Below are 17,972 nucleotides of genomic sequence, written 5' to 3'. Positions count from 1 at the left end.
TGACATGGCCCTAAGAAGTGCTATTATGAAATCTAATCACTTGAAAGGCAACATACAGTTCAGATGAACACGACCTTGGCTCCTTCATATTATACTATATTATAAGGAGATAGCCTATTTGAGGGGCAGTTTTTTTGTTTGTTTGGGGTAGGCCCTTGAAGCTACAGGCTATTTCTAATAAATGTATTTGTTTTCGTTAAACATCATTAAAGGGATTTTTAATAAGGTGCCTGTTTATTATCAAAGTAGTAGAATAGCAGCTGTTTAAATAGCCTTTGTTCACGGTGTTTTGTGTTGAGTCAGTGAGCTGTGCCTCTCCCAGGAGCACGTCAACGCATTGTTGCCGATGATCCAAGAGAAAAGTCCATTGTTGTTGTGAAGTTTTTAATCTGAGGATTTTAAGCACATCACATGCTCGGACCGGGCAGCGGGGGACTCCACAACAACAGAAAAAAAACTAGGCTGCAGCAAATATCCACGTCGGGGAGGAAAACTTTTCATCGCGAACGGAGCGACCAAACATTTACTTTTTCGGAGTTTAGGATCGCCTGGAAAAAAAAGTGCAATATAGAAGGAACTTTTTCTGTATCACCCTCTGGTGAAACCTGACATCTGGGATAAACATGACGCTAAAGTACAGCCAGAGGTCTCTCATAGTGCTGTCTTTCCTAGGGATTTTATCGGCCATTATGTCCGTTTTATCGGTCATTTTAACTTTCCAGCTCCAGTCTCAACAGATGGTCATTAAGGAGACTCCCCCGTCCACCTCCGCGGTCATACCAGTTCAGGTGTGGGCCGTCCTGCTGCCCGTCTCCGCGGTGCTCTCTGCTCTGTCCCTCACGCTGAATCTCAGCTCTATGGTGGTGTGCTTGCTGCACGGCTACTTCTCAACAGAGGTCTGCAGAGGGGAGCACGACACGGAAAGGTATAGATGCTTAAAACGGTTAGTTCTTAACTAAAGAAATGTCCTGTCAGTGGCTTGTATCACTTTTTGAAAATGTTGCCGTTGAGCCAAATAGTACTGAACATATAGGCCTAGTTCCGCCGGTTCTAAAAGCTTTTAACGCACCTGTGATCGATTAATGGTTACAATATCAATGCGCGCCTGAGAATCTACTACGACAGGAAAGTAAACCTCAGCACGACTGTTAAACCCGAATACAAGGCGACACAACATAGTCTCTTAACACATTAAAGGATTAATTCACAAGCACTAAATCCCAGCCTGGCTCAAATGAATTCTCACAGGAGCTGCTGTTGCCTAAATTGGTTTGATGTGACCAGTGGCTTAAGTGGTCAGCGTTACCTATGTTAGCAAACACTGGAGTTAACCAAATGACTGCTCCATTTTGAGATTGTAATCCTGGAATTGTCACCTGTGGTCACATGAGCCACATGGAGAGAAAGCTTTCTGTAAATTATGAACCCAAACTTAAACAAAGGTTAGAATAAAATGATACAAATACAATAAGCACTATTAAGGTACTACCATACTTCCAGGATGTTATTAATACTTTGATAAAATATAAAGTTTTCATGAAGTTCAAAATAAGTAAAAGGCTGAAGCAATAGATTTTTAATTCTTAGAATTAAATAAACACTTGTTGCTATATGGGGAAACGTTTTTACTGTTAAATGTTTCTGCCCATGCCCACACAATCTTCTTTTATTGTTCTCTGTAGACCACAGAAGATCCTGGTTGGCTTTCTTTTTTTTTTTTAAACTTAGTTTCAGAAGCATAAAGATGCCTTCCTTATGTGTCAGGGTGCAGAGGCCGGTACTTCAGTGTTGTTGGTCGACCCCCACCTCTCACCCGCCCCATCTAAACAATGGCCTCCGTCTCATTATGCACCCAGCACACAGCCTGTAGCTGGCTCTTCCCTACGTCGCTTTACAAATCCAACAACATAACCCAAGACCTCCCTTCTGACAGAGAACACATTCCGAGGAAAGGGGAATAACAATGAGCTAAACAAAATACACTTGTATTTTCACATACCCTAATCATCAAAAACCTAAATGTTTTAGGACTTTAAGTTCTGTTGGGAAAACTTAACATTTGAGACCTTAAAGTGTTTTGCAAAGTATAAAAGAAATACATAAAAAGAAACTAAAGTTTTCAAAACATTAATGATGATTTATTTAATCATCTCCATTTATACACCATGAGACATCCAAGGCATCAATCTTGAAGTGTAAACGTGCTTGTGCTACGACATTAAACCTGTCACATTTGATTCCACAGAGAAGACTGGTTCCTTTTGGATAGCAGATCTATACGACATGTGGCTATAGGACTGTTCTGCCTGGGAGTTTCTGTCTACTTGGCCGGTAAGAACAATATTGTGTGGGAAAAAGTTTTTCAACGTTTAAGACACAGGCTTTTCTTTTTAAAAACTTCAACTTCCTTTAATGTTGAGATACTGATTAGAACTGAAAGTCTGTTATTTCCAAAAATGTGTTTGTTTTCCATCAGTTACATGTTAAACCTTTATAACATGATTGCAGAGTACTTTCAGTCTTTCCCAGAAAACTAAAACACAACGTCCAATATATCGGTGAAACTTTGGATTTAAACCAAAGAGGCGAAAACAGCTCGACTACTTTCTCCCGGTCCCTCCAGTGAGTCTAAGAGAACAATGCATTCTTTGAGCAGCGTCCATGACTTGAAGTATTTTTAATGCCGGCCCTGGCAGTGCTCTGGTGCTCTGTTCCACTGAGCGGCTTGCACCGGTGGGGGTCACTGGAGGCAGTCCATTGTGATGAGGAGGTGTTGCCCTTAAGACCCTACTTCAGGCTCAATCAAGAGGAAGTTGAGTAAGGGACCATAGAAGCAACACCAGCAACTCAGAAGGGCACGTCACATCCCAGAGCTGTGCTTTTCTCCCCCTTCTTTTTGCATGCCTGAATCCATAGTCCTTTTCCTAGAGGTAAAGACAAAACCAGATAAGATCAAGTTTCATAACTTAGAATGTCACTCATCCAGAAGAAAATTATAGCACAAGATTGTTTCAGAATTACAGTACAAAAAGTAAGTGTAACAACATAGGAACCGTTTATAAATTATTTCATTTATTTTAGAATTTTAGTTTTGAGGCTCATCACACAATATCTGACTATTTTTCCTGGTTATTGTGTTTCTGTGTTCCAAATTTCTCAGTTTGATCCCCTCTCTTTCTTAACAGCTATGTCCATCTTTATGCTTCTCATATTTGAGGTGGAGACCGCCATCGCAAGTGCCTGTGTACTGTCTTTTGGGATCTTAATCCTTCTGTTCATAGTGACCCACTCTCTGGTCAAAGCTTCCTGCGGTGCGAGGCAATACAAGAGAGACCACCTTGGCACTCTTTACGAGAACGACCATGGGAATAGCCCCAAACCTCTCTCCCGACCCTGCGAGCTCAAGATCGGCGTGGACAAACCGCGAATACACCGGAGCGAATCTCACCTCCAGCATCCGATGACCTACCCTCAATATAGTAACCCGAGACAGCGAGAAAAATACCAGCAACCGCAGTACTCTCCAGATAGAGGTTCCCAGGGCCTCGCTAGTGATAAAGAAGGATACAGCAGTGGAGGCAGTGGTGCCAGAATGCATAGGACCATATCTACTGAATCTGGTCTACTGCAGGCCCAGGCTAAACCTTGGAACGGGGTCAACAGTGAGATGAGGAGTGTCCTCGCCCGCAAGACGGGGATAACAGCAAAAGACTCTACTCTCGTGTGACACGAGAGAAGCTGAGCATGTGGTTACAGAACCTGGCTGTTACCACAAACGTCATCTTATACAGATGTAGAACTGTAAGTGTATCCTGACTGCTTGCAGACAACTTATTGTAGATGAAAACACCCACGTTTTTGTCAACGGATCTACTTTTCAAATTATAAAGCGTTCTTAATTTGTTTTGAATATGTTGAGCATCCTGAGTAATTGGTAGTTTTGTATCAATGAAATTGATTTTATTTTTAAACACTAATGCTGACCAGTGAACAAGTATCACTCCAAATGTATAGCTTTCATTGTAAATATGTTACTCTGCTGTTTTTGCCAAATATTTGAGCACAGTCTTCATTTTTTTTGTTGTATATTTCATATCGACCTGAATTTAATTTTAGAAAATATCATTCAAATTTAATGTAGGATACATTATACCTCAATAAGACAATAACATCACATCAAATCTAACATGTTACTTCAAATGTAATTTAATTGTACATTTCTGTAAGTTTTGAATGTGGTAATATAATGTCTGGAGGAAAAACTAACCTTGGACACATCTGTGTTGAGGTCATGAGGAAGTGGAAGGGGGATGTGAAGCAGAGACAAGGGGACTGGGAGAGGGGGTCACATCACTTAAGCTTCATGCAGGTGTCATTGAGAAATGAAAGAACCACACAGAAAATAAAAAAAAAAAATAGAAAAAAAGAAAACATGAATCCCAAATAATATACAAGGAACTCAGAACAAGCCGGACAAATAGTTAGCAGTTATTGGGAAAATAATTGGCATTAAGTAAAATTTAAAAAAAAAGTTAAAGAAAAACAAAAAAAATGGTCATAAATGAGGGAGGAAAACAAACCAATGAATGCAAAATGCAGACATGTACAAAGGTATGATGTGAATCACATAAAGAAAAAACACACTCCACAGATGGTGATTAAAAAATAAATGATACTATATGCATATGTGAGGTTGAAATGGGTTTTTTTATGTTGGTTGAGGGACATGGCTGAAGAAGAAACATCCTCTTATTGTCTCTATTAAAGTTAGAGTTTCATAGATAAAGAAGTTCAGGCCAGGGCTGCCTCCTACCTGCGACCTTGGGAGGTACTGATCTGTTCCTTCATGCTGATGGCTTGACGGAGGAGGCCGTCAATGTTTTTGAAATACAAGCTGCTGTTTGTCATACTCTTTACGGCGCTGCAAAATCCAACAGGACAATTAAAGTGTTAAAAAAAGAATATGGAGGTGGAAATCCTCAGTTTTTGCAAGCCTAAGCATTTCTTACCTGCATGCATACTCTACAGTGTAAATGGCTCCTTGACTCTGCTCCTCCCAGCTCTGCATGTCTGTCTATGTAGAGAATGACAGCAGATATATTTTCATAAACATGCAAATGTTCAGTGGAACTTTATTATCACAACTAACTACAGTAAACTCCTAATATTAATATAACAGAACAATGGACAACATAGCACTGTATTTTTATCACCAAACAGTCTTTGTGTTTAATGCTTTTTCTTATAATCTGAAAACAACTTCAACAACTAAGAGAAGGAGTTTTAATGATGGAAAGAAAATACAGTGATAACAATAAAAGCCCTTTCCAATTTAAGGCCCAGTCCATTTTATTATTCTGGTGCTTTATGGTGTGACAAATAAAGACAGTCTTCAATTAGAGACTCCCTGTGCAGTTAATGATATAAGTGTTTGATTTCAGTTCGATATACAGCATTCAATAAATAACCACAAAATAGTTCATCAGACATGCACTCTTATTAGAAAAAAATATCCCACCTTTAATATTTCAGTATATTTAAAGCAGAGACCCTGTCAGTTAACTATAAGGGCAAAAAACGTTTAAACTAAATAATCCTTTGTCATCATCAAGGTAAAATGTATAATTAATCGTGATACTAACTTGAGGTCATATTGCTCAGCCATAACACAGGTTTGCATGCTGTCAAACAAAGCTACATCAAATGAGTTAATTATTATTAATTTGCTTCATCTGTTTCCTGTTTTCTGGATGTTGTACATAGTTGTGTATTATCTTTTATCTCTGCTGTAAAGGAGGTTTATTTGAAATAATTAGCGGCTCGTTTCATAGTGATGCCTGTACCAATTAAAGGCAGGGGGATGTTTTGATCATCATCCTTATCTGAGCCTCTATGTTTAATGCATAATCTAGATGCATTGTTAACTGATACAAGACATTTCAGGTTGAGACTGAGGTTATTGGATTAATTATTGCTATCACTTCGTGATATTGAATCCCCTCGTGAGTACCTTGTGCTGCACGAGCTCAGGTAGGGACCTCCTGACGTGTTCCTGTAGTCTGTACAGAGCCACGGACGGCTCGTTGGCCAGGACGTACATGCTCTCCGTGAATTTGTCAGTCACTGGAAGATTAAACAGCAAAGTCAAATGCATGATGTACATAGCCTTTGTTAGAAAAATGACAAACTGTTACTAAAAAAAATCCAGCAGCAGGGACTAAAAAAAGCTGGGCTAAAACCTTTGACGTACATAGCATTAGCTTCGTGATTAAACACGGCAACAACAACAAAAAAAAACTACAAACCTGACAACAACAATGAGGTAAATTACGTGTGGCTTAACTAAATTCATGTTTACCTCGTCTGACTTTAAGTTGCATTTCTTGGTCCTCCATAATGCAAACTGTGAACAATACAAAAACAGCAGCTGCGGACGAGCCGAGTCAGCTGATTCCGTCTTCTTCCGTGTTTACGTTGTTATGTGCTACAACGATAAAACTCCGGACAGAAATATCAATTAAAAGAAAAGTAGTTCTGTCTTCTAATAGTACCACATGCCGCGAAACGTCTGCTTGGTAAAAGGAAACACGTTTTCCTTTTCTTTTGGAAGACTAATGGACTCAAAATGAATCAAGCGATGATTTATGTATCTTGGTTCACTTCGGCGGCGTGTAAGCTCCATCGGTTTTCATAAAATCATTTACTTTAAGTTTTCCCCGAAAGGAAGTTAACGCAGATTGGACTTCGTGGCTGGATGTGGTGAGTTGACTGCAATATCCTGTACATAAACTTTGTGTTGCTACTTTTTTTTCCTAAGTGTTGATACGACATAATCTATTTACTACATCGTGTTATTATTGCAGCAATTATGGAGGCCGAAGGTGATGAAGAGGTTGCAGATGGCCGAAATGTTCAGCCATCTATCGAGATTACTAGTAATAGAGAGGAGGAATCCAATGGTGGTTACCTTTACATAGCCTATCATATTTAAACAATTTGTGATCACTCTCTTAACACACTTTAAAATGACAAGTTATACAGGGGATATTGTTGTTCCACTAACATAGTTCATCCGGCTGGTCCAGTGTCTCCAGAGAACATGGATACAGAGGAAGATGGTTTGTACAAACACTCAGCCACCCTAACCAACAAACAGCGTGGGAATGAGATTACAGTACTGCCAGCAACATTAGACGGTAAGTACTAGAGATGTTGTGATGACAAAGTTGTTTTAAAAAGTTTTTATTTCTATGACAATAAGTGCCTTTTTCATATGGAGTTACAGAGACTTATTTTCCCTCAGCTTTGTCAATACATCAGCTGGCAGCACAAGGCGAGGTTTCACAAGTGGCTGCACACCTGAGTAAAGGTGAGAAGTCTGTATGTCACGGTCAGACCTCATGCTTTAGAACACAATCTTAATCGAATGCCTCGTCCTTTTTTTGCAGACAGTTCGTTGCTGAACAAACAGGATGAACGGGGCTTTACACCCTTAATGTGGGCAGCTGCGTTCGGAGAGAAAGCAGTGGTGGATTTTCTCCTTGACAAGGTTTGAAATAAACACCTTGCTGTAAAGTTAGCATGTGTTTATTGAGAATAGAAAAGCAGCATCTCACCGATATTTCACTCTCACTGTTTTTTGTTTTATTTTTTATTAAGGGGGCTGATCCTAAAACAATAGCCAGGGAGAGAGAGAGTGCGCTGACACTGGCCAGCTCCGGAGGTTACGTGGACATTGTGGAGACTCTCCTCAGACATGGAGCAGACATTGACACTTATGACTGGGTACATAATGACTTTCTATGTCTGATAGGTCATGACATTTATCAATTATGGCACACCAACAAGATAACACATATGGCTTCATAGTGTATAGAGTTTTTTGTTTTGTTTTTTTAATGAAAATTTTTATTGATTTTGCTTGAATCACAGAATGGTGGTACTCCTCTTCTTTATGCTGTTCGTGGGAACCACATCAAATGTGTGGAAACACTTTTAGGTAAGCTGCACTTGTGTATGATGTACAATCATTTTAAGTCACACCACATTATCAGTAAGTGTACTGGCCTAAACTTTTTTCTTTTGCAGCTAAAGGGGCAGACATGACCATCGAGTCTGACTCTGGGTACAGTCCAATGGCTTTAGCTGTTGCCCTCGGACACAAAAAGAGTATGTATTGTCTTCTTATAGCCGGAAAAAAAACTGTTTAAGTTTCATTTGAAGTTAGATTAACAAATGTTTAAGTACTGAATTAACGGTTTTATTTGTTTCTAGTCCAGAAAGTTTTGGAGGATCATATTCTGAAACTCTACAAGCAGCCAACATGACACCAGTAATCTCAGATCTACATGGTGTGAAGACAGAGTAAAGTAACGAGTCAGCCTGAAAGACCAGCACATATGCAGAGATGTACACTTATTGAACTTTTTTTTAATGAAAAGAATATTCCATTTAAATGCATCCCAATGAACAAAAAAAGGACTAAAATACAAAAGTTGTGCAGCAGATTGTTTTTTTGTTTGACTGAAGAAAAGCAAAGGTCTGTAAACAAATGTTAATAAAAAATATATTTTTCATACCTTGTGTCAATGGAATGGTACATTCTTGTAAAGGCACAATGTAAGTGTATAGAGTGGGATAAAATTTGTGAAATTTTCAATTCTAACTCAGCATCAGGCTGCATGTCAAACCTTTATGGGTTTTTGTTAACAGAAGTGAGATGTCTTGATAAAAGCCTGAAGAGTCGATACCAAAAAAGGCCACATTCACATCAGTTCATGAGGTGGCAGTACAGATGTGCCACCACACCATCCTGTACTTTACTCAGGGGTCATTTCCTCTCTCTCGTGAGAGGATAATAAATGGTCACAAAGCTTTTTCCCCCAGGACGTCTAAGGAATAAACAATAATTCTCCCAAAAAAGTCTGCACTATTCTCAAACATTATTTTAACTTTGTCCACTGCAGGGGCCTCCTGTATGGGAAAGCTGTGGGTGTGGAGTTAAGAACAACATAATCTTGATATTAATGAAAAGCAGGACCAGGAAAATATTGTTGAATACTTATTTAAAGCATCAACAACAGTCACAGGGAACACGCTGTTCCTACAGTGGCAGGTGCAGCTTCAGCCTCTGTAAACAGATCTGCCAAAGTACGCTGAATAGTTTATTGATGCAGATGGCATTAAATGTAATGTATATCTGTTTCATTTCATTTTTAACAGTGCACATTTTCATTGGTTGTTAACTGTCATTTGTATTATTTAAGTAGTTAACAGATATTTGTGCTAGAGAATGTAGCCAATTAAACTGAAATTCTCATTCAATGAAAAAGAACAAAGGATATCTGAAGAGAGTTGTTGTCTTCTGGATAAAAATGGCTGATTGGTGTAAAGTCTCCATCTATTGGACAACCTGCAGAAAGCACAAGTTAAAAATACTTTTACATCATATCATACACAACACCTTGTCTGAAACAGAAATTAAAAACTGAAACGAGAACCCTGTAGAAAAGCTCACCATATATCAATTGAAGTTTTGCAGTTAGAAATCTGCTATACCTTCTAGTCTGCAAGTTTTTGCTGAGAAGCCACCCTGGAACTGGACCTTTAGCTCTGAAACCTTGACAGACTGGGGGAACTCCAGATACACCCACTGATATTCACCCTGTCAAGCATAATTTACAATACAAACAACGTTATTAATATCATTGTAGGCAATCTGTTTATAACAGTTTGTAATATGCATAGAAATGTATAATAATGTAATGTCAAATATTTAAAAATGATGGGCTGTGAATACGTTTTTCAGTTTCATAGGCATATTTGTTTATCTCTGCATCTACATAAGCATCGAACATTAAGTAGGCTGTGATCAGAAATTGACTAAATTCTACCCAACAATAAAGGTGCAGTGAATTAACAGGTTTCCAGCATGCTGTATACACAGGTCTCTTACAATGCAAAGCACAATCTGCAGACAACAGACTTTTGCTTGGTTTTCCGATGATGCAGTAGGCTATCACTGTTTTAATTTTCCTTTAGTAGTCTATACAACAGTTTTAGTAAATGGATATATCGTGTATGGTAATTACTTACAACGTGGACGATAAACTATATAAAAACACTTTTCTGTTACCTGATCTGAGCTCCAGCAAGTCTCTTCATTGCAGTCAAACATGAACTTCTTTCCGAACTGCTTCACATCCCTGTTTAACACCGAACTAACCCTGTTTGGGATAAATGATGTTAGTTTACATCTCTACTATTTAACAACATGAGTTTAATAAAACACTACTGAAAATCCTGTGTCATTATGAGTCGTTCATTGCTAACATAATGAGATACAGTCGTTTACTGGTGACAGTGAATCCAAAAGTTACGTGTTGAAATATAATTTCGTGAATGTACAATGTTTCTTTACCTGCTTTGAGTCTCACCACAAATCAACGAGGAAGCCATGCCAACATACACATTGCCGTAAAGTGGAAGTGGCAACCCGAACGGCAACGACGTGCAGGTCTATTTTACGACAGTGACATCCCTAAGCTGTTGTTTCTCATTCAACCACGAGGTGGCGGTCACGTTCCTTTAAAGTATGAAATATTGAGAGCGGGTACTATTCACCGTAGACTGGTATTTACTGAATAAAAAAAAAAATACAGGCTTACAGTACACACGTCAGGTCCTAATTCTACCCTGTAAGCAACTGTTAATTTATGGCCAATTTTCAGCACTAAAATATAGTTTTGATCGAAAACAGTTATGAACTGTAGTTAGTAACAGGACAAAGACCCTAAACAGTATAATGACCTTTGATGACCTTTTAATACTGTTGCATTATTTGGTAAGCAGTTAGCCTTCATGGCAGAGAATAGTATATAATAATAGGATTTGTTTGTATATTGCGTTTGTGAGAGACGGAGATAGAGTATAGGCTATTTGACTTCTTGCAGATAAGAGGGTTCCTGCTGGACTTTGTCACAGTGCCTCCTCACTGCAGATACTCAATGATTCGAATAGAATAAACCTGATAAAGCACAGCCATTGTAAAAATTGCAGGGGGCTGGGAAAGAGTGACTGACACACCTAACCTTCCCCATTCCATGATCAGCACACACTCCCCTGTCAATTTTTAGAAATTACCCTATTAGAATTGTTGCTTTCTTAATAAAGTTATGTTCCATATTATATCAGATTGACTGTGAGTTGTTATGAAGTTATTTTACACTCCAACTGGACCACATATGGGTTGAATAATGAGCTGATAAAAATCTGGTATATGTCGTGTGCTGGTTCCATGTTTTTGTACTCCTTTGGCTTGTTAATAATGTCCAGGTGTAAGTGAAAACTCTATCATAATAATGATATAAGACTAATTGATAAAATGGACCAAGTGTAACAATGTTTGAGGAGAGTCAGATTTAATTCTCCTGGACTGATTGAAAATATACCTTTTGGTCAGTGAGAGGGACGAAGACATTTTGGGAGGAATGACCACAATATGAGCCAAAGACATAAAGAAATAGGATATCAACTCAAGCATATGGACGCAGCTTTCATATTTAAAGCGTGTCTTTAAATCAGGTCTGATTGTGTGACCTGGCAATAAAAAAATACATTCTTAACCTGTTAAAAGCGACTGTTCTTCACAGTTCTTCCAGAGGCCCCTTCAGAAGAGCTGTGAGCCTGTATAAAAAACTAAAAAGCTGTTTCCCACATAGAACATCTGGTGAGGCGTAAGAGCAGCAGGCGAAGAAAAGTGTGATTGTTGCCAGGATAATATGACAAATACTGGATGTAAGATCAGTAACGATTCTGTAAACAATCATCTCTAAAGACTAATAAAATTAGATGTACAATATAAATAATGGACAGAGCTGTGCAGCTGGTGTGCCCATATGGCTGCCTCCAGCTCTTATCCCTCTGATTGTCACATCTAGAAGAAAAATCAAGAATCCAATGATCTCAAGGGGAGGGACTAACAGATAGAGCTGTGTATTTACTTACTCATGAAGGGAGGGATACATGATGGAGTTTTAACAGTTCAACAGACACCTTAGGGGATGCAGATAAAATACACTTCTCCAGGAGGGAGCGTTTCAGAGAAACCACTGTTTAGAGAGATGCCCCTGTTCTTGACCCTGGGAAGAAAGGATGTGGTGGGAGGAACTAAGATGCAAGGAGAAGACAAAAGTATAGGATGCGTTGATGTAACACAACCTCGGACCTCGGATGCAGCCCAAGTACATCAGCCATCTTCAATAACAGATACAAACATAGAAATGCTTCTATAGAGTCCAGAACCGAGAACAAATGTTGCAGGTTTTAACTATATTTAGTTCAGTTATCAGACGGACTTTTGACACATGCAGCATACAGACATGGTGAAAGCGGCATTAGCAGCTATAATGTTGGCTTTTCATGTATAGGTGATTTAAAGTGGTACACAAAGCTCATTAGAGTAGTTGTGCTATACATTATCAGACACACAATGACAGCTGCCAGAGCTCAATTAGTCGCACACAAACACAGGAACATTTTTTTCATTTCTTGGCAAAGCAAATTTGCATCATAGCTACAGTCGTATAGTAGAAGGACTTTGTGTCCAATTTATTATTCACAGAGCTACTAAAGCTGGCTGCTGCTGTTAATAAACTGCTTGAAACTGTCGTGAGACAGCTGTGATTTGATGTATCCCTTTGCAGACTGATTAAAGTATCAGTCTGTCAGTGCAACAACACACACTGGAATCAAAACTGAGTTTAGAGGAGCCTTAAGATCACAAAAGTAACAATGACTTAAAAGTTTGAAATTTAAATGTCCTTGTTCTTTTTGTGTGTGGAGAAATTTAATAATTAATTGTGTGAATAGTCGTACTTGAATGACTGTTTTCTCCTCAGGAGCTCCTTGTCTTGACATATCATTAGTCAACATTGGGTAAAGGATATTCGCACAATAAACTTAATTGAGAGTTCATTCCTAATAGCCTCCACCGCTGGGGGTAATTAAGCAAAATGTGTTTTTAAGCAAGGTTTGAAGGGAACCATGCAGTCATTAAAAAATTACACTGTATGAATAGCTGCACAAGGTGCATTAGCTCAGAGATCAGCATTTTACAGTGATGGCCTTCTTCCACCATTAGTTTCTCTTTAAAGATAATTTGTGTAAGTTGACTAATTTTCAGACGTGACGCCCAATTTAAATAAGACTCACTCTCTAGATTTCTCCCTCTGTCCTGTCCTGTCCCTGTGACTGGTTTATGTCTATTTACTATTTTCAGTAGTATAATGAAAATACAGATGAAGTCTCTCCCAAGATGCAATTCCACACATTCCTCAAGGCTGTGCTTCATGTGTGCAAAGTAAGTCCGTTATGGATGTATACAACTTCATATTGCATCAGATAGCATGTTTAATATCCACGTAATCAATGTCAATGGTCACATCTTTTAAGGCCAAAGAGTGGCGCTAAAGCTTATGAAAACTGGTTGATGGGCATAACTCAGAAAGTAGCAGGGTGTATCGCTATCAACCAAAATGTCATCTTTACAGACATCATCAGATGGCACAGAGTTTTGTAATTAATTACGTTACAGCTTTGACAACACGCCAAATGTTATTATACCTGTCATTTATGTACCAACATTACATAAGGTAAGGTCCCTGATAAGACATCAATTATTTTTGCTTCTTTTATACTCTAAATATAATGTCTTATATTCATATTGCACTGCTTTAACATTTCAAACAAGTAGTTTGTGCATGCTGAATAGTTCAGTGCACGATTAAAATGTATCAAATCACTCTATGTATTCTATTCTTTTGCATCCACAACCCACAGATGTATCTATGTCATCTATAAAAGTTTAAAAAATACAACAGATTGAGAAATAAGCAGAGAAATGAGCAACATCGAAAGCCAAGAACTATCTTTCACATGCTCTCTTTAAAACATGCTGCTTTGGAAGAAGCCTGCAGCCCAGCACACTGCTCATAACTGCTCATAATTCAAAGCTGCTGGAATAATCAATAACATGAAACTGAAAATGCACAGTTCTGTGAAAGGCTGTCTCTGTGTTTGACATCAGATACAGTGATCTATAATCCATTAGTTAAGCCGGACATTGTCAAGATCCAGTTTATGAAATTGTATTTGTTGCTACTTTTTTTTTTAATGCTCATCCCTCTTCTTTTATCTCCTCTTTTCTTAAACTTAGCCATTTTTCTTCTTAGCCATTATTGAATCAGGCAAAGGGAAATGACAAAAATAGGATTTGTGCTAATGAAAGTCTACAAGGGGTTTTACATGAAAAGTCTGTTTAATTTCTACCTTGTTAAAAACTCCATGGTCTGTTAAAGAGTAGAAAAGGCCACTCTTATGAAGTGCACCCTCCACTTTTGTTCAGATAGGTGCATTTGAATGACACACACTCACAAAAAGACAGCTTGATTTTATTCCGTGTCTCAGTTAAGTACAGTAATCACCATTCCCACAATGTTTTTATAGTTTGTACAAAGTGAGAAGGAATGGCTTGTGTCCAAGATTATTTGCAGAAGCTTTAAGAGACAGGAGCCGAAAAGTACAAAAACATATAAAAACATTTCTTTGAAAGACAATACATAAACATCGTCATTTTATTATCAGAAAAATAAAAATGTTTCCAGTATATTAGTAGTAGTAGTAGTTTAATGTTACTTTCTGAGCTTATGTTCCGTTTTATAAACTATAAAGTTTCCTTTCTTCTTCTCAGTATTATTGTCCAACTGTATCTTCACATTCTGTAAAGGATATGTGCATTAGTTTGATCAAAGATAAAACTCTTATCTGCCTTGTAAAGACTGAGAGCAGCACAATTCAGTAACAATCCTCTGACCTTTCTTCAACATCAGAGATACAATTTGTTGAATGTGACATTTAAAAGCCAAATTATAATTAATTTCTATAGTGTTTCTGTCACTGTTTGCAACGGTTTTAAAAGCAAACATCTGATGTAAAAGCTTGTACCGTCAGTTCCAGATAGCTGAGCAATTAACTGAGTGGATCACTTCTTTGGATTCCTGCTTCTACCTTCCTGCCATCATTGCATTATTGTAATCCTTATGGCATCAGTAACAAGGTTACTTGTGCTGCCCGTGCAATACAGTAAATCTCAGAGTGTGTTTTTCTGTCAGGATGACCTCAGATGGATGGATCTCCTGATGGATGACTTGTTATGTTTTTGACACAGTGATTCATTAACTTTAAGTAAAGACAAAGTGTGTTTGACCAACCGGCGTATCTCTTCAAACTGCCTGACATGATCATAAATAATGTCTGAAGAGCTGCTGATTATCAGCTCAGCTGGAGATATACAGACAAGGTGGTGACTTCAGAATACTAAGAGTTTTCCTGTAGTTAAAGAGCTGTGCTAGAGCTTAATCATTTTAAAAGTCATTTAATGTCTTATCTCATTACAGGTGGAAGATGAATCTTTATTGCAGCTATTTCCAAACAAACACTTACAGTTGGGGCCCATATGGGCTTCACTTGGGCTAGTTAGGCTTTGGGTGGGCATGGGCTTAGAGTGGGCTTCATTGTTGGGCCCCACATGGGCAGTCCCCACCCTGTCAACACACCCATACGGGGCCCATGTTGGCTGGTGAATGGGCGGCCCAGCTGGGTCCTGGTTAATTTTGTCCAGGCGTTCCATGGTGGCCCCATGTGGGCAAGCCCAGAAGGGCTCAAGGTGGACATTACATAGGCCCTAGCTTAGACCCACATGGGCAACCCAGGTTTCTCCCATCTGGGGCCCAAACTAGGCCCTGTTCTGTTCTATGGTTTCTCATAAACATTGCAATCATTTGTCTCGTGAAATATTTAAAAAAAATGCTGCATACACATATTTTACCACAACCTTTATGACATAAACCTTCCGAACAGTATAATATTTCGATGTGGTTTTCTAATTCAAAATTTGCTTCTATGAACACTTATAAAAGGAAGCACCTGATAGAGACAGGGGCAATGGGCTCACTCAATTTCAGTGAACACAATGGATGGTTTCCAAAATGTAAATTGTCATTATTCGCAGAAGACACTTTTCTGCTGAGCTTATCTCTCTCATGGTCGGTATACCTGGGGGAGGAGGAGGAGGCCCTGAATTGACAGTAAAACAGTCTGAAATGCACTAAAATGAAAATCAGGTTGGCCATTCTGGTTGTCATTAGATTTAAAACAGACAGATTCTGAATTGGTTTTTAGCAGATTGAGAGGGTGATTTTGGGGGATCAATTGAATTGACGTTGAACAATAATGCCGTTGTCATAGTGACAGACCTACACTTCTGAACCCCAGCCGTTCTACCACCCTATGCCAATTGAAACCAAAACAGTATCAATCTCCCAAACATTCTACACATAACATATTTCTTCATCTCTCAGCCCGTGGGTGCTATCAACTGCTGGTCCCCTCTCTTCATGCTCCGCTCCAATAACAGCTGTCTGCACAGAATGAAAAAGCAGCCAATATGACAGCCGCAAAACACTAAACCATACTCACACAAACAAACAGTGCAAGCAAGCAAACAGCATCTAACCCCATCAACATACACAAAGTCAATTTTATATGCATCCACTGACATACAGTACACTAAACTACATGAAAACAAATTACCTGTTGACAACACTCACATCTGAGACACACTTGACCCTTTCACCTTGAAAGTATGAGGTCCTTAATCAGAATTCTATCGATTTTTTTAATTTTTAGACGTATCACTCAGGCAAGAGACTATGGATGCCCTGGCCCTTTTATGTAGTGTATATGACTCTTCTTACTTGAAGATCCCGAACGAGGAGAGGGAGGATGAGGGAGGGTGTTTGAAGTGCTGCTCTGATGCTTGGCTGCTCATTTTCAAAAGGTGTGCTGCTGTAAATACAACGAGATACAGAGAACTGGAGGTGGGTTCACCTACTGGAATACAGAGTGTTAGTTCTTCTCCTGTCTAGACAGATAAAGCCAGAGAGAGGTAGACCCAGAATGTGTAAGACTTGGCAATCCTGCACCACTTAGTGTTAAATTTCACTTAAACAATACCTTCCGATAACAGTATGGATGTATTTTTACCATTGTTTAACGTAAAATTTCAAGTAAAATGTCCTTATACATGAGATCACTTGCTATTTCTCATGACGATCCCTATGATCTTAACATAAAACAATAACCTCTAGCTAATCCTAATACCAGGGTCTCCTGTGGCACTTCCCCCCCGGGCCGGGCACATGGTTGTGGTACTGATGGTGCAGGATACAGGGAGCAGGTTCTGAGTGCTGGAGCATGAAGCAGAACTAGACACACTACATGAACCTGCTCGTCACAACACTACACATATAGTCAGGGAAATAAAGCTTGAGGGCACAAACGAAATGTGTTCTTGTATGTTAAGTTCATCTGTACAAAATAGTAAATGACATACACCTGTTATGTAGCTTATTACCTTTTGTATTTTTAAAAAATATGCATTTAGAAAGAAATTTTGAATACTTGAATTGTTTACATTTGATCATGCTTTTGTTTCTCGCTGTAACATTCCCAGTAAACCTTTTCAATATAACTAAATAATCTTCCAGTCATTCATCAATCTGTATCACTGTAAGCTGTGAGGCATCTATGTCTGCCATTTACCCGACTGGAAGCAATAGAAAAACCCACAAACCAAAACAGGTACTCACAATGTGATCACGTGTACAGAGCAAAAAACAACAATTGGAGTCTGACACGCTTGCATCATGAATGAAACAATTACCAGTATTTAATCTAAATGACTTACAGCTTTGCCAAATCATGTCAATCACAATCATTTTTTCTGACGTACAACGGATGGTGACTTTAGGCAGCTGAGCTTGTGTTTAATGGTTTAAGACAACTTTCATCAAATGCTCATTTGTCCCATAATGAAAAATGTAATAAGTACAGCTTCCGACAACTCAACTGCA

At 38.7% G+C, this 17,972-nt stretch overlaps 4 protein-coding genes across 6 annotated transcripts; 2 read left to right on the top strand and 2 right to left on the bottom strand.

Moving 5' to 3' along the window:
- The first annotated feature begins 287 nt into the window (after positions 1 to 287).
- Positions 288 to 3,919, top strand: tmem221 (transmembrane protein 221). Its single transcript, XM_079350597.1, has 3 exons — positions 288 to 925; positions 2,246 to 2,331; positions 3,186 to 3,919. Exons 1-3 carry the CDS (start codon positions 624 to 626, stop codon positions 3,725 to 3,727), a joined length of 930 nt encoding a protein of 309 aa, XP_079206723.1. The 5' UTR covers positions 288 to 623; the 3' UTR covers positions 3,728 to 3,919.
- borcs8 (BLOC-1 related complex subunit 8) lies at positions 2,542 to 6,524 on the bottom strand. Of its 3 annotated transcripts, XM_079350601.1 has the most exons (6): positions 6,359 to 6,524; positions 6,011 to 6,123; positions 5,010 to 5,074; positions 4,814 to 4,921; positions 4,268 to 4,359; positions 2,542 to 2,924 (listed from the first exon to the last, which is right to left on the bottom strand). In XM_079350601.1, exons 1-5 carry the CDS (start codon positions 6,393 to 6,395, stop codon positions 4,290 to 4,292), a joined length of 393 nt encoding a protein of 130 aa, XP_079206727.1. In that variant the 5' UTR covers positions 6,396 to 6,524; the 3' UTR covers positions 2,542 to 2,924; positions 4,268 to 4,289. The 3 variants fall into 3 exon arrangements, with proteins under 3 accessions (XP_079206727.1, XP_079206729.1, XP_079206728.1); XM_079350603.1 differs by lacking the exon at positions 4,268 to 4,359; XM_079350602.1 differs by lacking the exon at positions 2,542 to 2,924 and having other exon boundaries at positions 4,267 to 4,359.
- Positions 6,525 to 8,578, top strand: rfxank (regulatory factor X-associated ankyrin-containing protein). The gene is made up of 9 exons (XM_079350598.1): positions 6,525 to 6,759; positions 6,864 to 6,959; positions 7,068 to 7,196; positions 7,304 to 7,369; positions 7,449 to 7,549; positions 7,660 to 7,785; positions 7,933 to 7,999; positions 8,089 to 8,169; positions 8,275 to 8,578. Exons 2-9 carry the CDS (start codon positions 6,869 to 6,871, stop codon positions 8,325 to 8,327), a joined length of 714 nt encoding a protein of 237 aa, XP_079206724.1. The 5' UTR covers positions 6,525 to 6,759; positions 6,864 to 6,868; the 3' UTR covers positions 8,328 to 8,578.
- Positions 8,409 to 10,489, bottom strand: nr2c2ap (nuclear receptor 2C2-associated protein). The gene is made up of 5 exons (XM_079350600.1): positions 10,421 to 10,489; positions 10,136 to 10,226; positions 9,559 to 9,664; positions 9,345 to 9,412; positions 8,409 to 8,988 (listed from the first exon to the last, which is right to left on the bottom strand). Exons 1-5 carry the CDS (start codon positions 10,456 to 10,458, stop codon positions 8,866 to 8,868), a joined length of 426 nt encoding a protein of 141 aa, XP_079206726.1. The 5' UTR covers positions 10,459 to 10,489; the 3' UTR covers positions 8,409 to 8,865.
- Positions 10,490 to 17,972: the final 7,483 nt, after the last annotated feature.

Source organism: Symphodus melops (genome assembly GCF_947650265.1).
Source record: "Symphodus melops genome assembly, chromosome: 8".
Classification (NCBI taxonomy): Eukaryota; Metazoa; Chordata; class Actinopteri; order Labriformes; family Labridae; genus Symphodus; species Symphodus melops.
The sequence above is the reverse complement of the archived record's forward strand: the minus strand, read 5'-3'. Positions and strand labels throughout refer to the sequence as shown.